Below are 21741 nucleotides of genomic sequence, written 5' to 3'. Positions count from 1 at the left end.
TTGCTGGTGATGCACAGCTTGTTTCATTAGCCTGTGTAACAGGTCCCAGGTGGGAAACTGTGAAACAACATAAGCATGCCTGCTTCACGATTCATTTCAATGAAAAACACTCACAAATACATTAACCAATTTCTCTCAATGACATACAGTACTTTATATAGCTCTCAGCTATTCATGTAATTAGTGATGACATTAAAAATATGGTCTGGTGGTTTACAGAACCACTACAATAACATCATTGTATTACATAGGCTACAACAGTACATACAATCTTCTCTTTATACAGTTTCTAGTAAAACTAATTATAGAAGAGGCATCACAGATTCAATGTAACAAAAACCCATGTGCCAAGCTAACACAGGAGCTAAAATAGTTTGGCAAATTGGCAAGCTAGTTGGTAATGGACAGATTGATATGTACAGAATGGGGGAGGGTCATGCTTTTCCAATTTCTGTCAAGGAGAGGGTTTAGTATTTTGAAATCTAGACCATGGAGGGTCATGTAATTTGTAATTGATTACATTTCTATATTCTCAGTGTTTTAGAATGAGTTGCTTGGATTGGGCTATACAGTAGGAGAACAAGTATTTTGATACACTGCCGATTTCTGCACGGGTTTTCCTACTTACAAAGCATGTAGAGGTCTGTAATTTTTATCACTTAGGTACACTTCAACTGTGAGAGACGGAATCTAAAAACAAAAATCCAGAAAATCACATTGTATGATTTTTAAGTAATCAATTTGCATTTATTGCATGACATAAGTATTTGATACATCAGAAAAGCAGAACTTTAATATTTGGTACAGAAACCTTTGTTTGCAATTACAGAGTTCATATCGTTTTCCTGTAGGTCTTGACCAGGTTTGCACACACACTGCAGCAGGGGGATTTTTGGCCCACTCCTCCCATGAACCTTCTCCAGATCCTTCAGGTTTCCTGGGGCTGTTGCTGGGCAATACGGACCAGCTCTCTCCAAAGATTTTCTATTGGGTTCAGGTCTGGGACTGGCTGCAGGCCACTCCAGGACCTTGAGATGCTTCTTCACGGAGCCACTCCTTGGTTGCCCTGGCTGTGTGTTTCGGTTCGTTGTCATGCTGGAAGACCCGCCACGCCCATCTTCAATGCTCTTACTGAGGGAAAGGATGTTGTTGGCCAAGATCTCGCGATACATGGCCCCATCCATCCTCCCCCTCATCTGGTGTAGTCAGTCCTGTCCCCTTTGTAGAAAAGCATCCCCAAAGAATGATGTTTCCACCTCCATAAGCTTCCACGGTTGGGATGGTATTCTTGCAGGGTTGTACTCATCCTTCTTCTTCCTCCAAACACGGCGTAGTGGAGTTTAGACCAAAAAGCTCTATTTTTGTCTCATCAGACCACATGACCTTCTCCCATTCCTCCTCTGGATCATCCAGGTGGTCATTGGCAAACTTCAGACGGGCCTGGACATGCGCTGCCTTGAGCAGGGGCACGTGTAAATGCGTGAGGATTTCAATCCATGACGGCGTAGTGTGTTACAATGGTTTTCTTTGAGACTGTGGTCCCAGCTCTTTCAGGTCATTGACCAGGTCCTGCCGTGTAGTTCTGGGCTGATCCCCTCACCTTCCTCATGATCATTGATGCCCCACGAGGTGAGATCTTTCGTGGAGCCCCAGACCGAGGGTGATTGGACCGTCATCTTGAACTTCTAATAATTGCGCCAACAGTTGTTGCCTTCTCACCAAGCTGCTTGCCTATTTTCCTGTAGCCCATCCCAGCCTTGTGCAGGTCTACAATTGTATCCCTGATGTCCTTACACAGCTCTCTGGTCTTGGCCATTGTGGAGAGGTTGGAGACTGTTTGATTGAGTGTGTGGACAGGTGTCTTTTTATAGGTAACGAAGTTCAAACAGGTGCAGTTAATTACAGGTAATGAATGGAGAACAGGGGGCTTCTTAAAGAAAAACTAACAGGTCTGTGAGAGCTGGAATTCTTACTGGTTGGTAGGTGATCAAATACTTTTGTCATGCAATAAAATGCAAATTAATTACTTAAAAATCATACAATGTGATTTTCTGGATTTTTGTTTTAGATTCCGTCTCTCACAGTTGAAGTGTACCTATGATAAAAAATTCCACAGACCTCACATGCTTTGTAAGTAGGGAAAACCTGCAAAATCGGCAGTGTATCAAATACTTGTTCTCCCACTGTATATCAATGTGGCCTATGCGTCGCCCCTCATTTCTGATTCTCCGCTGCAATTTCAATTGAGAGAGGGCGAAGATGAGGAGGGAGGACCGGAGGTCAACTTTGATAGCTTGCTACTACTATAATTGATTTTATTAAAAACAATACTTGTTTTCTTGCCCATGATGTATTTATCAGAGTTATTTGACTTTCCACAATAAGCCAGATTCGAGTAACTTACATTGTGGTGCTGAAACTGGCTAGCAGCCATGGCACAATCAATCGGAAATGGACAGCTCATGTTGCTGAAAGTAGGCAAATTCGAGTAGGCATAATTCATTTAAACCCGTCTTCATTTTAATTAGACTTTACTAACAATACTGAGGGCTTTTCTTTTCGTGTTGGAGCTATTTCTTCCTATTTAAGAAATAAGAGGTAGGCCTACCTGTTCTAACAAACGAAATTAGGCTATAGGTTTCTATATCCATCGATTTAATTGGTCAATTCCTCCACCCACCATGCACTCTTTAAATAGCCTTCCTCCGGGTCAGTGAAGGGCTGTTAAGTTAAAACCAAGACTCCTAACTGAGGGGTAATGAGAGGGTATGGCATAGGCCTACCTTTTATTGAAGCAAATGGCAAAAAGCTAAAGTCCTAATACCTCTGTAGCTTAAGATTTTGAAGAAAATAAAACTGATCCGATTATATAAAGTTCTCTATAACAGCGCAGTGGCCGCGATACTTTATGCTAGAAACAACCCTCCGATAGGGGATATCATTGTTTCGTTTCTTTGACATTCAGGGGTTGACTTTGCTTGGGAATCGAATTCTGTCACTATCAACTGATTAAGCTATTCACTTTCTGTACAATAAAATATGTTTCAAACCCTACTCTGTGACGGGGTGAAAGGTAGACCTAACTTTTGAAAGTACCATGCTGAGATTCCTAATGCCTTCTCAGATGTAATTATTTGCAAACAGGGACAGTTTGTTGCAAACAACAAATATGATAAGATGAACAAATAGGCCTATCTCTCTGCCCATTCTTTGCCTGTAATTTCGCTAATTTGTGTGGTATTAAAAAAAGATTCCGCTAATATGTAAAATTACATAGAATTGCATGAAATGTTTATAAAGGCTACTGGGACCTGCAAATAATATGATAGACTCCTTTGAAATGTTTTTACTATAAAGGAGATCTTTCCACCCTACTCTTGTCCACGAACCCAGAACCTTCTGGCCCGCAGTCCTATCTGCTATCAAAAGTCCTGTGTTGCCATGTAATGCTTACAAGATGAAGAACCGTTTCTAAGGCTCTGCTCTGTCCACTTTGTTTTAATTAGTGTTTTGGGTGTAGGGGAGGGTCACCTGTTTTTTTTTAAAGCGTTCAGGAGGGTTTAGGTTAACTATATTTTGCTGAAAGGAGGGCCATCCATTTTCATTTCAGAGAGGTCCGATTTTCTCCATGTAATTTAAAGATTTTGATTGAGCTACAGTTCATATATGAATCAGTCAGATTGAAATAAATTCACTGAGGCCTTAATCTATGGATTTCACATGACTGGGAATATCGGTCACAGATACCTTTAAAAAAAGGTAGGGGCTTGGATCAGAAAACCAGTCAGTATCTGTGTGACCACCATTTGCCTCATGCAGCGCGAAATATCTCCTTCACATAGAGTTGATCAGGCTGTTGATTGTAGTCTGTGTAATGTTGTCCCACTCCTCTTCAATGGCTATGCGCGTTGCTGGATATTGGCGGGAAGTGGAACACGCTGTCGTTCACGTCGATCCAGAGCATTGCAAACATGCTCAATGGGTGACATGTCTGGTGAGTATGCAGGCCATGGAAGAACTGAGACATTTTCAGCTTCCCCAGGAATTGTGTACAGATCAATTCTCTGGCAACCGCTCTGTTGGATATTCCTGCTGTCTGCATGCAAATTGCATGCTCCCTCAAAACTTGAGAAATATGTGGCATTGTGTTGTGTGACAAAACTGCACATTTTAGTGGCCTTTTATTGTCCCCAGCACAAGGTGCAACTGTGGAATGATCATGCTGTTTAATCAGCTCCTTGATATGCCACACCTTTCAGGTGGATGGATTATCTTGGCATAGGAGAAATGCTCACTAACAGGGATGTAAAACAAATTTGTGCACACAATTTGAGAGAAATAAGCTTTTGTGCGTATGGAACATTTCTGGGATGAAATATAGGACCAACAATTTACATGTTGCGTTTATATTTTTGTTCAGCTTATCAAATAACATTCACTCCTAAGCTAATTAGCGGTCAGACTTACATGCAAAGCAAGCCAGCAGCTAGCCTGGCTTCATTCACTAAGTTTTCACTCGGTTATATACTCTGCGAACTTCGCACTACTGTATGTTTATGCAAAATACAAGACATAGCACATTCCATTGAATGATCTACCAAACCTTACCTTCTGATTATGTCAGTTGTCAGATACTAGTTCTGTTGGATTTAGGTAGTAGATGTCTTTTTGCACCAAGGCTCTAAACAGATACGGTGGTTTTTCGTATTTTTCTTCTTGAGGTTTATTGGCAGACTACAACCTATAACATGTATTGCCGCCACCTACTGTACTGGGTAGTTCCCGGGACTAAAATTAGAAAAAAACAGGGCCGTTGTCAGGGAACGCCCCATTGTCAGGGAATGCGCCTTTGTAAGGGAACACCCCCTGGACACTTGCTGCATTTAGAACCTTATCCTATTTTTGGCTGGCGCTAAGGAGCGCAAATGTCAAACGCATATTAGTTAGCAATTTCGTCATGTAAAAACTGGTGCACTGTCATTTTCCACCACTTACACCAGGTTTGGCAATTTACCTGTCAATGCTGCGTTCCTAACAAAGTGGGAGGTGGGAATTTACCAGTTGGATACATTCATGTGCTTTGAACTAATTGAGAAACGCTTCGATTGGCTAATGGCCAACAAGCTGCGTAAACCATCAACTAAAAGTACAGCTATCATGCTTGTAAACAAATTATAGTGTTCAAAAACCTTATTAATAGATTTCTTTTTATAAATGTTTTGTTGCATTTAACTGCTGAAAATGCTGTTATCGAGGTCATTGCCTCAGTAGGTGAACTCCGAGATCAGCATGTGGGAGAAGTGCGAGTTTAGGATGATAGACTAGTTTCCCACTAGCAATTACCAGTTGGAGGGCCGTTCAAGTGGATTTTCCCCAAATGTATAGTACCAGTCAAAAAGTTTGGACACACCTACTCATTCCAGTGTTTTTCTTTATTTTTTAAAACCATTTTCTACATTGTAGAATAATAAGTGAAGACATCACAACTATGAAATAACACATATGGAATCATTAGTAACCAAAAAGGTGTTAAACAAATTAACAAATATTTTATATTAGAGATTCTTCAAAAGTAGCCACCCTTTGCCTTGATGACAGCTTTGCACACTCTTTGGTATTCTCTCAAACAGCTTCATGAGGTAGTGACCTGAATGCATTTCAATTAACAGGTGTGCCTTGTTAAAAGTTAATTTGTGGAATTTCTTTCCTTCTTAATGCGTTTGAGCCAATAAATTGTGTTGTGACAAGGTAGTGGGGTGGTATACAGAAGATAGCCATATTTGGTAAAAGACCAAGTCCATATTATGTCAAGAACAGCTCAAATAAGCAAAGAGAAACGACAGTCCATCATTACTTTAAGACATGAAGGTCAGTCAATCCAGAAAATTCCAAGAACTTTGAAAGTTTCTTCAAGTGCAGTCGCAAAAACAATCAAGCCGCTATGAGGACCGCACAGGAAAGGAAGACTCAGAGTTACCTGCTGCAGAGGATAAGTTCATTAGGAGTTACCAGCCTCAGAAATTGGAGCCCAAATAAATGCTTCACAGAGTTCAAGTAACAGACACATCTCAACATCAACTGTTCAGAGGAGACTGCGTGAATCAGGCCTTCATGGTCGAATTGCTGTAAAGAAACCACTACTAAAGGACACCAATAATAAGAAGAGACTTGCTTGGGCCAAGAAACACGAGCAATGGACATTAGACCGGTGGAAATCTTTCCTTTTGTCTGATGAGATTTTTGGTTCCAACTGCCGTGTCTTTGTGAGGAAGCAGAGTAAGTGAACGGATGATCTCATGTGTGGTTCCCACCGTGAAGCATGGAGGAGAGCTGTGATGGTGTGGGGGTGCTTTGCTGGTGACACTGTCTGTGATTTATTTAAATTCAAGGCACACTTAACCAGCATGGCTACCACAGCATTCTGCAGCGATACGCCATCCCATCTGGTTTGCGCTTAGTGGGACTATAATTTGTTTTTCAACAGGACAATGACCCAAAACACACCTCCAGGCTGTGTAAGGGCTATTTGACCAAGAAGGAGAGTGATGGAGTGCTGCATCAGATGACCTGCCCTCCATAATCACCCGACCTCAACCCAATTGAGATGGTTTGGGATGAGTTGGACTGCAGAGTGAAGGAAAAGCAGCCATCAAGTGCTCAGCGTATGTGGGAACTCCTTCAAGACTGTTGGAAAAGCATTCCAGTTGAAGCTGGATGAGAGAATGCCAAGAGTGTGCAAAGCTGTTATCAAGGGCAAAGGGTGGCCACTTTGAAGAATGTCAAATATAAAATATATTTTGATTTGTTTAACACTTGTTTTGGTTACTACATGATTCCATATGTGTTATTTCATAGTTTTGATGTCTTCACTATTATTCTACAATGTAGAAAATAGTACAAATAAAGAAAAACCCTTGAATGAGTAGGTGTGTCCAAACTTTTGACTGGTACTCTATGTGGTAAATTCCCACTTGGTTACGGACGTAGCATTACATCAGCTCGCTTGCACTGAAGTGGGAGGGTGGAAATATTTTAGGTGTGTCAGTCAGCACTACAAGGGATATTTAAAGTGTCTGTCCAGTGTTTCCAGATTTCTATGAAATATTACCTATAATTAATTACAATATGAGTGAAATAGTTTTCCTTCCCACATTTTTTAATTACGTTAAAAAGCAGCTTTTTCTGTGTTGGAATGGTTTGAGCGTACCCCAACAACGGAATGGTGTGGACGTGTACCATTCATGAAAAAAATCCAGCTTTATGCGATGCCCATTGCATAAAAGGTGTCAATGACTGTAGGAAGCCTGTTTAGGAACATCAAGTTATTTAAAAAGACTGCTTATTGTTTTTCGTTTATCATTTTGTCAAAAAAGGGATCTTCCACTTTCCTCTGTTGGACCTAACTGTCAAATCGTGGGAATTCCGCTGTCCGTGGTGCTGAATCTTCTTGTATATATCTATATATTATCTATAGTTGCCTGTTTATTTGCTTCCCTTTCACGTGTCACTACTGGCCATATCAACGGTGATGGTAGGCTATACACCACATATATACACCACATGGCCAAAGGTATGTAGACACCCCCTTCAAATTAGTGGATTCGGCTATTTCAGTCACACCCGTTGCTGACAGGCGTATAGAATCGAGCACACAGCCATGCAATCTCCATAGACAGAGGGCAGTAGAATGGCCCGTACTGAAGCTCAGTGATTTTCAACGTGGCACCGTCATAGGATGCCACCTTTCCAACAGGTCAGTTTGTCAAATTTCTGCCCTGCTAGAAGCAGTCCCGCTCAACTGTAAGTGCTGTTTTTGTGAAGAGGAAATGTCTAGGAGCAACAATGGCTCAGCCGCGAAGTGGTAGGCCACACAAGCTCAAAGAACGAACACGGCCGAGTGCTGAAGTGCTTAAAAATCGTCTATCCTCGGTTGCAACACTCACTTCAGAGTTCCAAACTACCTCTGGAAGCAACGTCAGCACAAGAACTGTTCATCGGGAGCTTCATGAAATAGGTTTCCATGGCCGAGCAGCCTTGCACACAAGCCTAAGATCACCATGCTCAATGCCAAGCGTCGGCTGGTGTATAGCTCGCCGCCATTGAACTCTGGAGCAGTGGAAACGCGTTCTCTGGAGTGATGAATCACGCTTCACCATCTGGCAGTCCAACGGACGACTCTGGGTTTGGCGGATGCCAGGGAGAACGCTATCTGTCCGAATGCATAGTGCCAACTGTAAAGTTTGGTGGAGGAGGAATAATGGTCTGGGGCTGTTTTTCATGGTTCGGGCTAGGCCCCTTAGTTCTAGTGAAGGGAAATCTTAACGCTACAGCATACAATTACATTCTAGACGATTCTGTGCTTCCAACTTTGTGGCAAGACTTTGGGGAAGGTCCATACAGAAATGGTTTGTCGAGATCGGTGTGGAATAACTTGACTGGCCTGCACAGAGCCCTGACCTCAACCCCATCGAACACCTTTGGGACGAATTGGAACGTCGACTGTAAGCCCGACCTCACTATTGCTCTTGCGGCTGAATGGAAGCAAGTCCCAGCAGCAATGTTCCAACATCTAGTGGAAAGCCTTCCCAGAAGAGTGGAGGCTGTTATAGCAGCAAAGGGGGACCAACTCCATATTAATGCCCATGAGTTTGGAATGAGATGTTCGATGAGCAGGTGTCCACATACTTTTGGCAATAGTGTATATTTGGGGGCAGTATAACGGCGAGTGGACATGCCCCCTTTCCCCTTTATTTTGGATATTTTTCCAACGCCTGTGAAAAGTTGGGATGTACGTAAAACCCTCCGTAGTCTACGCTTTCTTAATATTATATGCCAACGGGGAGCAATTATGGTGCCTGTAACAGTATTTTTTAAAAGTTGTTTCATTTTATTTGATTCTGATTAATCACAGTTTTTAAAAGTTTTTTTATCTTATCAATAGTGAATTGAATAAGTGGGGCAGGTGTACTGCTTGGCCTCCCACGTTGTGACCCAATGACACCAGAGGAGGTAGAAGCAGGAGCCACCACTCTCAGGTGGTTAGTCTTTGAGCTCCCTCCTTGACCTCTAGCCATTGTTTTGGTGTTGTTGGGATTGTGTGCTGTGTTATAGGCTAGGTACCTCTCGTGGTAAACGCCCATCCTGACCCTGTCTGTATTGGTGGGGTAATCATGAGGTAGCTGAGGAAGGCTAGACCCAGGCCTTCTATGAACCCATTCACCAGGCATTAGAGGAGAACCTGAAGGAGAAGACGCTTCCTGAAAGACTACCACCAGGAGGGGGAGGGGGGTCGCCCACCACTCTCTGTGAAGGCTGAAGCCCAGGGTGACCTGCTCTGTTCATCATGGATACTGTGGTGTTTGTATCATAGGAACAGGAGGGTCTATCTCTATCAGCACCAGGCCCTGCTTCATCCCTGCACTGAGACTGTGAAGAGAAGGGTCTGGGCTGCAGACTGGATCCCTGACTGGAGCCTCGGTCTCTCTGATGACCACCGGGACTGAGGTTGTTTAGTCCACCTGTCCACTGGTTGTGTTCTGTGTTGTGGTGGAGTCTCTGTCCCTCGCGGTTCGGTCCTGGATCCAACTCAGGAAGGAAGAGCGGCGGCTCCGGATCCAGGGCCAGGGATTGCTGACCAGCCGCTTCAGATGTCCAGTCTCGCCCGCCAGCAACACCAGATATCATCAGCAAGTCCTCATTGAATGCAGACTGTAAACACAAATTGAACAGAAATGCATAATGGTCTATATAAGAAGCTCTTTGCTGTACACACACAAACATGACATTATATAATAAAATGTCAACCACAGTCAAGCCCATCTCTAACACTGTGATTCAAGTACCTAACAATATGGAGCCATTGGAGTTTATTATAAAAAATGTCCATATGTGTTGATTCAAGAATGAAGTATAATGTTTTGGTTCGACTGAGATAAGGGAAACTCAGTCCCTGCAATGATACAAAAATAACCAAGCCAGTCAGCAGAGTCAATTCTGTATTTAATTTCAACAGAATGGTCATACACTCACATAACTTTGAAGTACAGTACTTTTATTGCACAAAATGATACGTGACAAGTATTGTAGAATCACTTTTCTCACTATGGTAACACTTTTCTGTAAATCTGGTACCCTCGCTTTGATCAAATTAATTTCAGAATGCTTTGAAAAAGGTTCAACATTACATCACACACATCTTCACTACTTCATGTCAAGTAAACATGAATTAAGGCACTATCATTTCCTCATAAAACACCAGCAGCAAACAGGACAAGGTTGTCACTTTTCATCAGTGAAGCATTTCTACAGACACCATCACACCAACCATCACCATATCATCTACTCTACCTCATCATACTCATTCTTTCCTCAGTTCACCTCATCCAGTTCCCTACTACATCCAAAACCAACAGAATTAACTGCAAACTAACTAACTAGTACTACATTACATGTCACTATTCATGGGCTGAGTGCATTTTCTGCTGGTGTATCCTGAGGTAGCTCCTCTCTGAGAACCTCTTCCCGCAGTGCGTACAGGCTAACTGGCCTCTCTCCCGTGTGGACCTTCAGGTGCATCTTCAGATGGTGCTGGTGGGAGAACCTCTTCTCACACTGGGGACAGCTGTATGGTTTCTCCCTGTGTGGACCCTCTGGTGCCTCTTCAGGCTGGAGGAGTGTGAAAAACTGGCCCTGCACAGGTGGCAGCTGAAAAGTTTCTCCCCTGTGTGAACTCTCTGGTGCCTCTTCAGGCTGGACAAGTGTGAAAAACTGGCCCTGCACAGGTGGCAGCCAAACGGTTTCTCCCCGTGTGAATCCTCTGGTGGATCTCCACCTGTTTAGAGAAACGGAAGGCTTTCCCACAGAACGAACACGGGAAGCGCTTCTCTTTGTTACCGGATCTACTGACAGCGTTACTACTACTGTCATTTGTCAATGGGCTTGTGTAGCAATTTAGTGTTGAGGCACTGGCATTGTCTGAGGTCTGGTTTAACATTAGGAGAGTGTGAGGAGGACGAAGGCCAGGGAGTGTCTGTGTTGTCGCAGGGTCCATGTTCCAGTTGATAGATCCTATAGAAGGCAGGCTGAAGGCAGCACCTGTTAGGGGGTTAACCTGAGGCGCCATCAGTCTTTCTGAATCACAACTATAGGAGCAGGACGGAGCATCGCTAGCCGATTCTGTGTCTGTTCTCATATGGACACCTTCCCGTCCCCGCAGACCAAATCCACGCTTCGCCCTCGTCTCAGCCAGTCTGTTGTCATGGAGACTAAGTTCGGATGTTGTTTTGTGTTCGAATGTCTGTTTCTGGTTGTGGTTAACAGTGTTGTTCCCCAGCTCAGAGTTGAGGACGCTGTCCCATCCACTGTCCTCCACTATTTCGCCTCTGGTCCTGGCCTTCTCGGTGATGTTGTCCCCTGGGCCCTTGGCTGCACTGGTCTGGGAATCCAAGATGGTCGCCCAGTCTCCTCTCTTAGCCTCCAGCCAACCACCTGCAGGAAGAGGTTACAAAATATAAACTCTATATATGGAGTTTGTTTCAATGTCAAGTTCATACATTATAAGTTGTGGTTTTGTATGTAAACATAAGTTATATTGAGTTAATTTTATGAATGAAGAAAAAAACAATAGCCTGATGCATCACTATTACCATTGAAGATCTATTACTGTATGTAGGCTATATTATTTCTCTCTTACCTTGCTCCCCCATCTTTAGTCCACTCAGCAGATCAACGCTCTCTGGTTCATCTTCTATAATCTCCTCTTTGACTAGCAGCAGATCAGGCTTCCCATCCTCCATGTCTACTGACTGTAAGAGATTCAGAGTGAAAGATGTTGGATCAAGAAATCTGATATGAGCACCCTGCTATGGAGCATCTTCTGATTAGGAAATGAGGGATTACTATGAAAACATGTAAGTTGATTTGATTAATTGACACTCTTTAATGGTTTGATAATTGAAAGGGATGGTCCCAAACTTAAGACAACATTAATCAAGACCTGGGCCCGTATCCAAAAAAAGAGTCTCAGAGTAGAAGTGCTGATCGAGGATCAGGTCCCCACCTGTCTATATCATCAAATTCATTATGATCTAAAAGGCCAAACTGATCTTAGATCAGCACTCCTACTTTGTGGACAGGCCCTGACCTAATACCATTCAGACAGTAGTTCACAGTGGGCTCACCTCAGTGAGACTGTGTGTGGTCCTGTGCTGCTCAGCTGGTTCCTCTGTGGGTTCAGGAGGTGTAGTCTGGTTGTCATCCATGACCACGGTTCCCTCAGGGTTCCCCAGACCCTCCTCACACCCGTCCTCCTTTACCAACAGCACCTCTGGACCCTCCTCCTCCTGGAAGAGACAGGTGATACAGATTACACAGACATACACTCCCTCAGATACGTACACACTGATAATAAACACACTCAACAAGGAGGGGCCATACTTGCGAACATAAGCAACCACTTACATTTCAATGGGTCTCCCAGTACAAAATGTGTATCAGCCAATTAAAATCGTGACGGAACGCAAAATTGTAGCTGGTCCCATCAGATAACATGGCACACGTTAGCCCTATGCTAACCTCACAGATTATATCCTGGCACAAGTTCAGCACATAGTTGACGTGTTCCATCACTTGTTCATTGGTGTGTCCTTAACATACCTCAGTCAAACCGCACATTCTGATCATCAAAACAACTATCACTTGTATTTGACTGACTTGTCAAATTGCTCTCTGTGTAAATTGCCTAGTCCATGTAATTGTCGCAGATTGTGGCAAGGCTTCGAATCCCAAATGAGTCCCCCCCGCTCCCTTTTAAATGTAGATGTACATGTATTGTGTTAGTGTGTTGAAAAGGGACGTAGCCTACAGCTTGAAAATGAAGATTAAGAATGAATTTAATAAGGAGCTACCTTTTTAAGCCTTGCACACAACACACTGCTATTGCCTAATAATCATATTGCATAGGCTATATTATATGGGCGTGTACACCTAAATGTAGGCCTACAATATTTTATATGCATTTTTATAATCATCTGCTTTGTCACAAGCTAGGTCTCCACCCAATTGGCAACTGATTTTCATGCGAATATTCTAAAATCTGCATAAAGAAAATATGCACATTTTCCCACCAGCAGTGTGTTTTCACCAAACTGACTTGTTGCTGATAAAAATCAGTGTGTACACAACATTTTATTTTTCGCTTACATTTTCATGTTCCTAATAAAAATCTAAAGTTCAATGTCTTTCCAACGCTGTGTTTTTCAACTCTACCAATAGTTTTGTCACAAATTGTTGCGTTAAATAGCAAATGTGGGCCCTAGCGAACAGCTGGCAGATACAGTGCGGGTAGGCTAGTCTACATGATAAGATTATTATGGATAAGAGGGAAAATATTTGTATTTGTCAAATGGCAGTCAAGCATCAATCATCATGTCACCAGAATAAGACCCTATTTATTGGAAAGGAGCATCAAGGTCACCACTGTGCACATTCACCACCCTGTGAAGTTCATCATAATGATTTCATCTGTAGCCTAATAAACTGCATGGTTTCCCGAGTCGTAGTGGGAGGACCACACATCACATATTGTTGTGTGAATCCAAGTTTACTTCGATATGATGGTTATTATATCAATATTTGCACATAAAGGTGTTTCCACCGCCATTTCTCGCATAATACATTTTACCGACCCAAAAAGATCCCACCATGTCGAATGAACAAATTATCTGTCTGCATTTTTCCTCTACAAAAAAGCGTCGGCACCAACGATGTTAGGATGAAACAGTCAGAGGTCACCAAGTGCAACATAGCTTCAGCGTGTAAATCAGCTAGAAAGATGTGTCGGCATCGAGTAATTGTCTCTGGCCCCCTCCCAGTTAGGGGAAGTGACGAGCTCTACAGCAGAGTCTCAGCACTCAATCGCTGGTTGAAAACTGTTTTCTGCCCCTCCCAAAAGATAACATTTGTGGATAATTGGCCCTCTTTCTGGGACTCACCCACAAACAGGACCAAGCCTGACCTGCTGAGGAGTGACGGACTCCATCCTAGCTGGAGGGGTGCTCTCCTCTTATCTACCAACATAGATAGGGCTCTAACTCCTCTAGCCCCACAGTGAAATAGGGTGCAGGCCAGGCAGCAGGCTGTTAGCCAACCTGCCATCTTAGTGGAGTCTGCCAATAGCATAGTCAGTGTAGTCAGCTCAGCCATACCCATTGAGACTGTGTCTGTGCCTCGACCTAGGTTGGGCAAAACTAAACATGGCGGTGTTCACCCTAGCAATCTTATTAGGATAAAGACCTCCTCCATTCCTGCCATTATTGAAAGAGATCGTGATACCTCACATCTCAAAATAGGGTTACTTAATGTTAGATCCCTCACTTCAAAGGCAGTCATAGTCAATGAACTAATCACTGATCATAATCTTGATGTGATTGGCCTGACTGAAACATGGCTTAAGCCTGATGAATTTGCTGTGTTAAATGAGGCCTCACCTCCTGGTTACACTAGTGACCATATTCCCCGTGCATCCCGCAAAGGCGGAGGTGTTGCTAACATTTACGATAGCAAATTTCAATTTACAAAAAAAAAATGGCTTTTCATCTTTTGAGCTTCTAGTCATGAAATCTATGCAGCCTACTCAATCACTTTTTATAGCTACTGTTTACAGGCCTCCTGGGCCATATACAGCGTTCCTCTCTGAGTTTCCTGAATTCCTATCAGACCTTGTAGTCATAGCAGATCATATTCTAATTTTTGGTGATTTTAATATTCACATGGAGAAGTCCACAGACCCACTCCAAAAGTCTTTCGGAGCCATCATCGACTCAGTGGGTTTTGTCCAACATGTCTCTGGACCTACTCACTGCCACAGTCATACTCTGGACCTAGTTTTGTCCCATGGAATAAATGTTGTAGATCTTAATGTTTTTCCACAAAATCCTGGACTATCGGACCACCATTTTATTACGTTTGCAATCGCAACAAATAATCTGCTCAGACCCCAACCAAGGAGCATCAAAAGTCGTGCTATAAATTCTCAGACAACACAAAAATTCCTTGATGCCCTTCCAGACTCCTTCTGCCTACCCAAGGACGTCAGAGGACAAAAATCAGTTAACCACTTAACTGAGGAACTCAATTTAACCTTGCGCAATACCCTAGATGCAGTTGCACCCCTAAAAACGAAAAAACATTTGTCATAAGAAACTAGCTCCCTGGTATACAGAAAATACCCGAGCTTTGAAGCAAGCTTCCAGGAAATTGGAACGGAAATGGCGCCACACCAAACTGGAAGTCTTCCGACTAGCTTGGAAAGACAGTACCGTGCAGTACCGAAGAGCCCTCACTGCTGCTCGATCATCCTACTTTTCCAACTTAATCGAGGAAAATAAGAATAATCCAAAATTTCTTTTGATACTGTTGCAAAAGCTAACTAAAAGCAGCATTCCCCAAGAGAGGATGGCTTTCACTTCAGCAGTAATAAATCATGAACTTCTTTGAGGAAAAGATCATGACCATTAGAAAGCAAATTACGGACTCCTCTTTGAATCTGCGTATTCCTCCAGGGCTTAGCTGTCCTGGATCTGCACAGCTCTGCGAGGGCCTGGGATCGGGAGAGACACTTAAGTGTTTTAGTACTATATCTCTTGACACAATGATGAAAATAATCATGGCCTCTAAACCTTCAAGCTGCATACTGGATCCTATTCCTACTAAACTGCTGAAGGAGCTGCTTCCTGTGCTTGGCCCTCCTATGTTGAACATAATAAACAGCTCTCTATCCACCGGATGTGTACCAAACTCACTAAAAGTGGCAGTGATAAAGCCTCTCTTGAAAAAGCCAAACCTTGACCCGGAAAATATAAAAAACTATCGGCCTATATCGAATCTTCCATTCCTCTCAAAAATTTTAGAAAAAGCTGTTGCGCAGCAACTCACTGCCTTTCTGAAGACAAACAATGTATACGAAATGCTTCAGTCTGGTTTTAGACCCCATCATAGCACTGAGACTGCACTTGTGAAGGTGGTAAATGACCTTTTAATGGCGTCAGACCGAGGCTCTGCATCTGTCCTCGTGCTACTAGACCTTAGTGCTGCCTTTGACACCATCGATCACCACATTCTTTTGGAGAGACTGGAAACCCAAATTGGTCTACACGGACAAGTTCTGGCCTGGTTTAGATCTTACCTGTCGGAAAGATATCAGTTTGTCTCTGTGAATGGTCTGTCCTCCGACAAATCAACTGTACATTTCGGTGTTCCTCAAGGTTCCGTTTTAGGACCACTATTGTTTTCACTATATATATTTTACCTCTTGGGGATGTTATTCGAAAACATAATGTTAACTTTCACTGCTATGCGGATGACACACAGCTGTACATTTCAATGAAACATGGTGAAGCCCCAAAATTGCCCTCGCTAGAAGCCTGTGTTTCAGACATAAGGAAGTGGATGGCTGAAAACTTTTTACTTTTAAACTCGGACAAAACAGAGATGCTTGTTCTAGGTCCCAAGAAACAAAGAGATCTTCTGTTAAATCTGACAATTCATCTTGATGGTTGTAAAGTCGTCTCAAATAAAACTGTGAAGGACCTCGGCGTTACTCTTGACCCTGATCTCTCTTTTGACGAACATATCAAGACTGTTTCAAGGACAGCTTTTTTCCATCTACGTAACATTGCAAAAATTAGAAATTTTCTGTCCAAAAATGATGCAGAAAAATTAATCCATGCATTTGTTACTTCTAGGTTAGACTACTGCAATGCTCTATTTTCCGGCTACCGGATAAAGCACTAAATAAACTTCAGTTAGTGCTAAATACGGCTGCTAGAATCCTGACTAGAACCAAGAAATTTGATCATATTACTCCAGTGCTAGCTTCCCTACACTGGCTTCCTGTTAAGGCAAGGGCTGATTTCAAGGTTTTACTGTTAACCTATAAAGCGTTACATGGGCTTGCTCCTACCTATCTTTCCGAGTTGGTCCTGCCGTACATACCAATACGTACGCTACGGTCGCAAGACGCAGGCCTCCTAATTGTCCCTAGAATTTCTAAGCAAACAGCGGGAGGCAGGGCTTTCTCCTATAGATCTCCATTTTTATGGAACAGTCTGCCTACCCATGTGAGAGACGCAGACTCGGTCTCAACCTTTAAGTCTTTACTGAAGACTTATCTCTTCAGTAGGTCATATGATTGAGTGTAGTCTGGCCCAGGAGTGTGAAGGTGAACGGAAAGGCTCTGGAGCAACGAACAGCCCTTGCTGTCTCTGCCGGGCCGGTTCCCCTCTCCACTGGGGTTCTCTGCCTCTAACCCTGTTGCAGGGGCTGAGTCACTGGCTTGCTGGTGCTCTTTCATGCCGTCCCTGGGAGGGGTGCGTCACTTGAGTGGGTTGAGTTACTGACGTGATCTTCCTGTCTGGGTTGGCGCCCCCCTTGGTTTGTGCTGTGGTGGAGACCTCTGTGGGCTATACTCGGCCTTGTCTCAGGATTGTAAGTTGGTGGTTGAGGATATCCCTCTAGTGGTGCGGGGGCTGTGCTTTGGCAGAGTGGGTGGGGTTATATCCTTCCTGTTTGGCCCTGTCCGGGGTTTCTTCGGATGGGGCCACAGTGTCTCCGGACCGCTCCTGTCTCAGCCTCCAGTATTTATGCTGCAGTAGTTTATGTGTCGGGGGGCTGGGGTTAGTTGGTTATACCTGGAGTACTTCTCCTGTCTTATCTAGTGTCCTGTGTGAATTTAAGTATGCTCTCTCTAATTCTCTCGTTCTCTCTTTCTCTCTGAGAACCTGAGCCCTAGGACCATACGTCAGGACTACCGGGCATGATGACACCTTGCTGTCCCCAGTCCGCCTGGCCTTGCTGCTATTCCAGTTTCAACTGTTCTGCCTGCGATTACGAAACCCCTACCTGTCCCAGACCTGCTGTTTTCAACTCTTAATGATCGGCTATGAAAAGCCAACTGAGAGACCTGAGCCCTAGGACCATACGTCGGGACTACCGGCCGTGGTGACTCCTTGCTGTCCCCAGTCCGCCTGGCCTTGCTGCTATTCCAGTTTCAACTGTTCTGCCTGCGGTTATGGAACCCCTACCTGTCCCAGACCTGCTGTTTTCAACTCTTAATGATCGGCTATGAAAAGCCAACTGAGATTTATTCCTGATTATTATTTGACCATGCTTGTCACTTATGAACATTTTTGAACATCTTGGCATGGTTCTGTTATAATCTTCACCCGGCACAGCCAGAAGAGGACTGGCCACCCCTCATAGCCTGGTTCCTCTCTAGGTTTCTTCCTAGGTTTTCGCCTTTCTAGGGAGTTTTTCCTAGCCACCGTGCTTCTACACCTGCATTACTAGCTGTTTGGGGTTTTAGGCTGGGTTTCTGTACAGCACTTCGAGATATTAGCTGATGTAAGAAGGGCTATATAAAATAAAATTGATTGATTGATTGATTGATGAGAGGGGGATCGAAACCATGGTTAAAGTGCATTAGAGATTTCGAGTCAACCGCATTAGCAGTGTGTGCCACCTAGAAGAGATTATGATAATGGTAGCCTACATGACTGCTATTTGACAAATCCGTATTTTTTAACGATGTATGATAAACGTATGTTTAGATGGGTGTGTGTGAAACAGAAACAAAAACATGAATTTTGTCATATATGCCAAAATGTGAAAATGTAGTCTGTAGTAGCCAGTAACCTAGTCAAGGATGCATCAATGCAATATTGGCACCCAACATTTTGTTACAGACCAACAAAAGCAAACCTTGAATTTGTAGGTTTAAAATATCCATCTAGTTGCCAGGGTTGACCTATTTTAAGAAATGCTATTGGTTGGTGGATATAAAGTCTAAGGTCTTTGATAGGCTGATGAAGAATTTGTGACAGGATATAATCAGTGCTACCTGTTGAGGTTAGCATAGGGCCAATGTGTGCCATGTTATGGGACCAGCTACAATTTAGCATTCTGTCACGTGCAAGTAAATTGATGATTTTTATTGGCTAATACGCATTTTGTGCTAGATAAGCAACCATTTAAATTTTTACGGGTTATGTTTGCACAGTGGTGGAAAAAGTACCCAATTGTCATACTTGACTAAAAGTAAAGATACCTTAATAGAAAATGACTCAAGTAAAAGTGAGTCACCCGGTAAGATACTACTTGAGTAAAAGTATTTGGTTTTAAATATACTTAAGTATCAAAAGTAAATGTAACTGCAAAAATATACTTCAGTATCAAAAGTAAATGTAACTGCAAAAATATACTTCAGTATCAAAAGTAAAAGTACAAGTATAAATCATTTCAAATTCCTTATTTTAAGCAAACCAAATGACACAATGTTATTGTTTTTTAGTCTACAGATAACCAGGGGCACACCAACACTCAGACATAATTTACAAATGAAGCGTTTGTGTTTAGTGAGTCCACCAGATCAGAAGCAGTAGGGATGTTCTCTTGATAGTGTGTGAATTGGACAATTTTCTTGTCCTGTTAAGCATTCTAAATGTAATGAGTACTTTTGAGTGTCAGGGAAAATGTATGGATTAAAACATCATTTTCTTTAGGAATGTAGTATAGTAAAAGTAAAAGTTGTCAGAAATATAAATAGTAAAGTATAGATACCCAAATAAACTACTTAAGTAGTACTTTAAAGTATTTTTACTTAAGTACTTTACACCCCTGTGTTTGCAAGTATTGACCTTGAGTGTTTACCCATCCTCACTACGTTTGAGTCCTATACTGTAGTTACAGAATGACTTCATTGTTGTTAAACCCATCATGGTGGACATAAATATGATGTTGTGGGTAAAAATAAGTCAGCTTTGATAAGTCAAAAGTCATCATCAGACAAACCTGACCAAACTATTTTGGCATGTACAGTAGGTGTTTGTTAGTGTTTGGGTATGTGTAGGGATATTTAGTGAGTGTATATTGGTTATAAAGCGCTGTCGGGTGTATGCAGAATAGGGTGAGATCAGATGTGATGAATACTAAAGAGAGTCTCAATGAAAGTCTTAGAATGAAAAGTCCAATTGTGTTTATTAAACATAAACAAGTTTTAAATAAACCATATGAAAACCACACATGCACATCTCAACTAAATATTTGCATAAACTTGATTAACTGCATTCATTTCCTCATTAAAAGTGTCTTAAGAGAAAAAAATTAAGTAGTTGAATGGAAGTAATGAAACAGGCATTTGTGAACATCATATAGCCTACACAGTACAAACACAATATGTAACAGACTTTTTAGGTTTATACACTGAGTGTACAAACATTAGGAACACCTGGTCTTTCCGTGACATAGCTAGTGTTTCCATTAACTTGTCCAGTAATTTTTTTGTAGACATTTAGAACGTTAGCATAGAAAATAGATGCGAGGTTAGATTGCCTGCTAGGGTTTCCATTTCACTATCTTATGTCGATGAAAACAGCTGGACGTAATGACGTCACACCCAAAAACCTATAAATTGCGCATTCATAAATTGGCGACAGCCTGTATGCCCTCCAACATACAGTGCCTTGCAAAAGTTCTGAAAGGCTCCAGAGTCTGCAACACCACTAAGCAAGGGGCACCACCAAGCAAGCGGCACCATGAAGACCAAGGAGCTCTCCAAACAGGTCAGGGACAAAGTTGTGGAGAAGTACATATCGAGGTTGGGTTATAAAAAAAATATCAGAAACTTCGAACATCCCACGGAGCACCGTTAAATCCATTATAAAAAAATTGAAAGAATATGGCACCACAACAAACCTGTCAAGAGAGGGCCGCCCACCAAAACTCACAGACCAGGCAAGGAGGGCATTAATCAGAGGCAACAAAGAGGCCAAAGATAACCCTGAAGGAGCTGCAAAGCTCCTCAGTGGAAATTGGATTATCTTTCCGTAGGACCACTTTAAGCCGTACACTCCACAGAGCTGGGCTTCACGGAAGAGTGGCTAGAAAAAAGCCATTGCTTAAAGAAAAAAAATAAGCAAACACGTTTGGTGTTCGCCAAAAGACATGTGGGAGACTCCCCAAGCATATGGAAGAAGGTACTCTGGGTCAGATGAGACTAAAATCGAGCTTTTTGGCCATCAAGGAAAACGCTATGTCTGGCGCAAACCCTACACCTCTCATCACCCCCGAGAACACCATCCTCACAGTGAAGCATGGTGGTGGCAGCATCATGCTGTGGGGATGTTTTAAATCGGCAGGGACTGGGAAACTGGTCAGAATTGAAGGAATGATGGATGGCACTAAATACAGGGAAATTCTTGAGGGAAACCTGTTTCTGTCTTCCAGAGATTTGAGACTGGGACGGAGGTTCACCTTCCAGCAGGACAATGACCCTAAGCATACTGCTAAAGCAACACTCGAGTGGTTTAAGGGGAAACATTTAAATGTCTTGGAATGGCCTAGTCAAAGCCCAGACCTCAATCCAATTGAGAATCTGTGGTATGACTTAAAGATTGCTTTACACCAGCGGAACCCATCCAAATTGAAGGAGCTGGAGCAGTTTTGCCTTGAAGAATGGGCAAAAATCCCAGCGGCTAGATGTGCCAAGCTTAGAGCGCCATACCCCAAGAGACTTGCAGCTGTAATTGCTGCAAAAGGTGGCTCTACAAAGTATTGACTTGGGGGGAGAATAGTTATGCACGCTCAAGTTCAGTTTTTTTGTCTTATTTCTTGTTTGTTTCACACCAAAAAATATTTTGCATCTTCAAAGTGGTAGGCATGTTGTGTAAATCACATGATACAAACCCA

At 42.7% G+C, this 21741-nt stretch overlaps 1 protein-coding gene across 1 annotated transcript in view; it reads right to left on the bottom strand.

Moving 5' to 3' along the window:
* Nucleotides 1-9981: 9981 nt before the first annotated feature.
* Nucleotides 9982-21741, bottom strand: part of LOC121556656 (zinc finger protein 777) — a 34303-nt gene continuing 22543 nt past the window's right edge. Inside the window, 6 exon segments of the mRNA XM_045217159.1 lie at nt 9982-10541; nt 10543-10634; nt 10637-10807; nt 10810-11487; nt 11693-11804; nt 12180-12341. Of these exon segments, the coding sequence (XP_045073094.1) occupies nt 10455-10541; nt 10543-10634; nt 10637-10807; nt 10810-11487; nt 11693-11804; nt 12180-12341 (1302 nt within the window). The 3' untranslated portion in view covers nt 9982-10454.

The sequence above is a fragment of the Coregonus clupeaformis genome, unplaced genomic scaffold (genome assembly GCF_020615455.1).
Source record: "Coregonus clupeaformis isolate EN_2021a unplaced genomic scaffold, ASM2061545v1 scaf0948, whole genome shotgun sequence".
NCBI lineage: Eukaryota > Metazoa > Chordata > Actinopteri > Salmoniformes > Salmonidae > Coregonus > Coregonus clupeaformis.
Note: the sequence above shows the minus strand (reverse complement) of the source record. Positions and strands in the feature narration are given on the sequence as shown.